This window comes from Propithecus coquereli, unplaced genomic scaffold (genome assembly GCF_000956105.1).
Source record: "Propithecus coquereli isolate 6110/MARCELLA unplaced genomic scaffold, Pcoq_1.0 Scaffold468, whole genome shotgun sequence".
NCBI classification, from domain to species: Eukaryota; Metazoa; Chordata; class Mammalia; order Primates; family Indriidae; genus Propithecus; species Propithecus coquereli.
Window position 1 is genome coordinate 1,585,010 of NW_012150485.1, and position 1,952 is coordinate 1,586,961.

At 43.1% G+C, this 1,952-nt stretch overlaps 1 protein-coding gene across 1 annotated transcript in view; it reads right to left on the reverse strand.

Annotated features, from left to right (window-relative positions):
• UBR7 (ubiquitin protein ligase E3 component n-recognin 7 (putative)) overlaps positions 1-1,952 on the reverse strand; it is a 16,753-nt gene that overhangs the window by 8,756 nt on the left and 6,045 nt on the right. The window contains exon 5 of the mRNA XM_012655221.1: positions 1,509-1,642. Within this exon, the coding sequence (XP_012510675.1) occupies positions 1,509-1,642 (134 nt within the window). The remainder of the gene's footprint in view (positions 1-1,508; positions 1,643-1,952) is intronic.

Sequence of the window (1,952 nt, forward strand, 5' to 3'; positions counted from 1 at the left end):
GTAGAGGCAAATACCGTGAAGGAGAGAAGAGAAACGGTGGTAAGGTAGCTCATGTTGGATGATGGCATGTCTTTTCTTTTTTTCTTTTTTTTTTTTTTGAGACAGGGTTTGCTCTGATGCCCAGGCTGAAGTGCAGTGGTCACAGCTCATTGCAGTCTTGAACTCCTATGCTCAAGTGATCCTCTTGCCTCAGGCTCCTGAGTAGGTAGGACTACAGTTGCATGCCACCATGCCTGGCTAATTTTTGAAAAATTTTTGTGAAGACTAGGCCTTGTTATGTTGCCCAGGCTGGTGTTAAACTTCTGGCCTCAAGCAATACTCCCACCTAAGCCACCACACCTGACCACATTTCCATTTAATAGGAGACATCTGATGAAAGGAAAAGAAATGAAGAAATAGGCAGACGATAAATTAAGAAAACCCGATGAATAAGAAATATGTATGGGTCCAGTGTCTGTAGAAAGTGAGAGATATCATTGGAAAGGGTATGAACAGAAAGAGGGAGAACCAAGTTGAAGAACTTTAAGGGCCAGGCATGGTGGCTCACGCCTGTAATCCTAGCACTTTTGGGGACCAAGGAGGTAGGATCACTTCAGCCCAGAAGTTTGAGACCAGCCTAGGCAACAGTGAGACCCCCCATCTGTACAAAAAAATTTTTTTGAACTTAGCTGGGTGTGGTGGTGCACGCCTGTAGTCCCAGCTACTTGGGAGGCTGAGGAAGGAGGATCACCTGAGCCCAGGAGTTTGAGGGTGCAATGAGCCATGATGACATCACTGCACTCTAGTCCCCACAACAGGGTGAGACCCTGTCTCAAAAACAAAAAAAGAACTTTGAAGCAAATCAAAAGTGTGGGACAAGACGTTAGGTGTAGCTATGCTGCCTGTGGTTTGTGTGGAGAAGTGGTCCCAAAAGGTGAGAAAGGGCCAGAAATTAAAGGGCAGAGCCCTCATGAATGGATTAGTCCCTTATAAAAGAGGCCTGAGTGTAGCTTGTTTACCCTTTCTGCCATGTGAGGACACACAGAAGGCTCCATCTATGAGGAATGGACCTCACAAGACACTAATTCTGTTAGTGCCCAGTTCTTGAACTTCCCAGCCTCCAGAACTGTGAGCAATAAATTTCTTATTGTTTATAAATTACCCAGTCTAAGATATTTTGTTATAGCAATACAAATGAACTAAGATGCCACCCCCTCCCCAACCAGTAGACATGTCTTATATTTAACTATAACTTATTTTAATTCTATTTATCTTTCAAAATTCTGTTCAAAACTGCCTCTTCCATTTTCTCTAATTCTGGTGTCATCCTTACTGTGATCACGTCATTTAAGTACAAATTTGTTCTCCGTAGTCTCTCAACCAATCTATAAGTACCTTGTGTAGAAGGAACACACACTGTTTTCCATACCTCAGAGTCCAGTTAAAAATAGTTGCGAAACATTCTGGGTTGAACATACATAGTTCACAAGCGCAAGTTTGTGGCACACCAACTGCACAGAGATACCTACCTGCCCATTGTGCAGCATAAGCCCACAAGAAAGAACAACGTTTCATACAAGCCTGGCACACCATCTCCTGGAAATCCCCACTCTCAGGGGGAATGGCGCCCAGATGCTGTGAATACACAAAACCAAATAGTTTTCTTGTGATTGTCAAATTGCCCAAAATGCCCATTATTTTATAAACAAATACTGCAACAGTACACAGATCATATCTTTATACTTTATTTTTGAAGGAGTAATTATAATGTAAAATATAACAATTCAAAAGGAAAAGATCCTCTGTTTTTTTGTGAAGACAATGTCTTTTTTTGAGACAGAGTCTCACTCTGTTACCCGGGCTAGAGTGCCGTGGCTTCAGCCTAGCTCACAGCAACCTCAAACTCCTGGGCTCAAGCAATCCTCCTGCCTCAGCCTCCCAAGTAGCTTGGACTACAGGCATGCGCCACCATG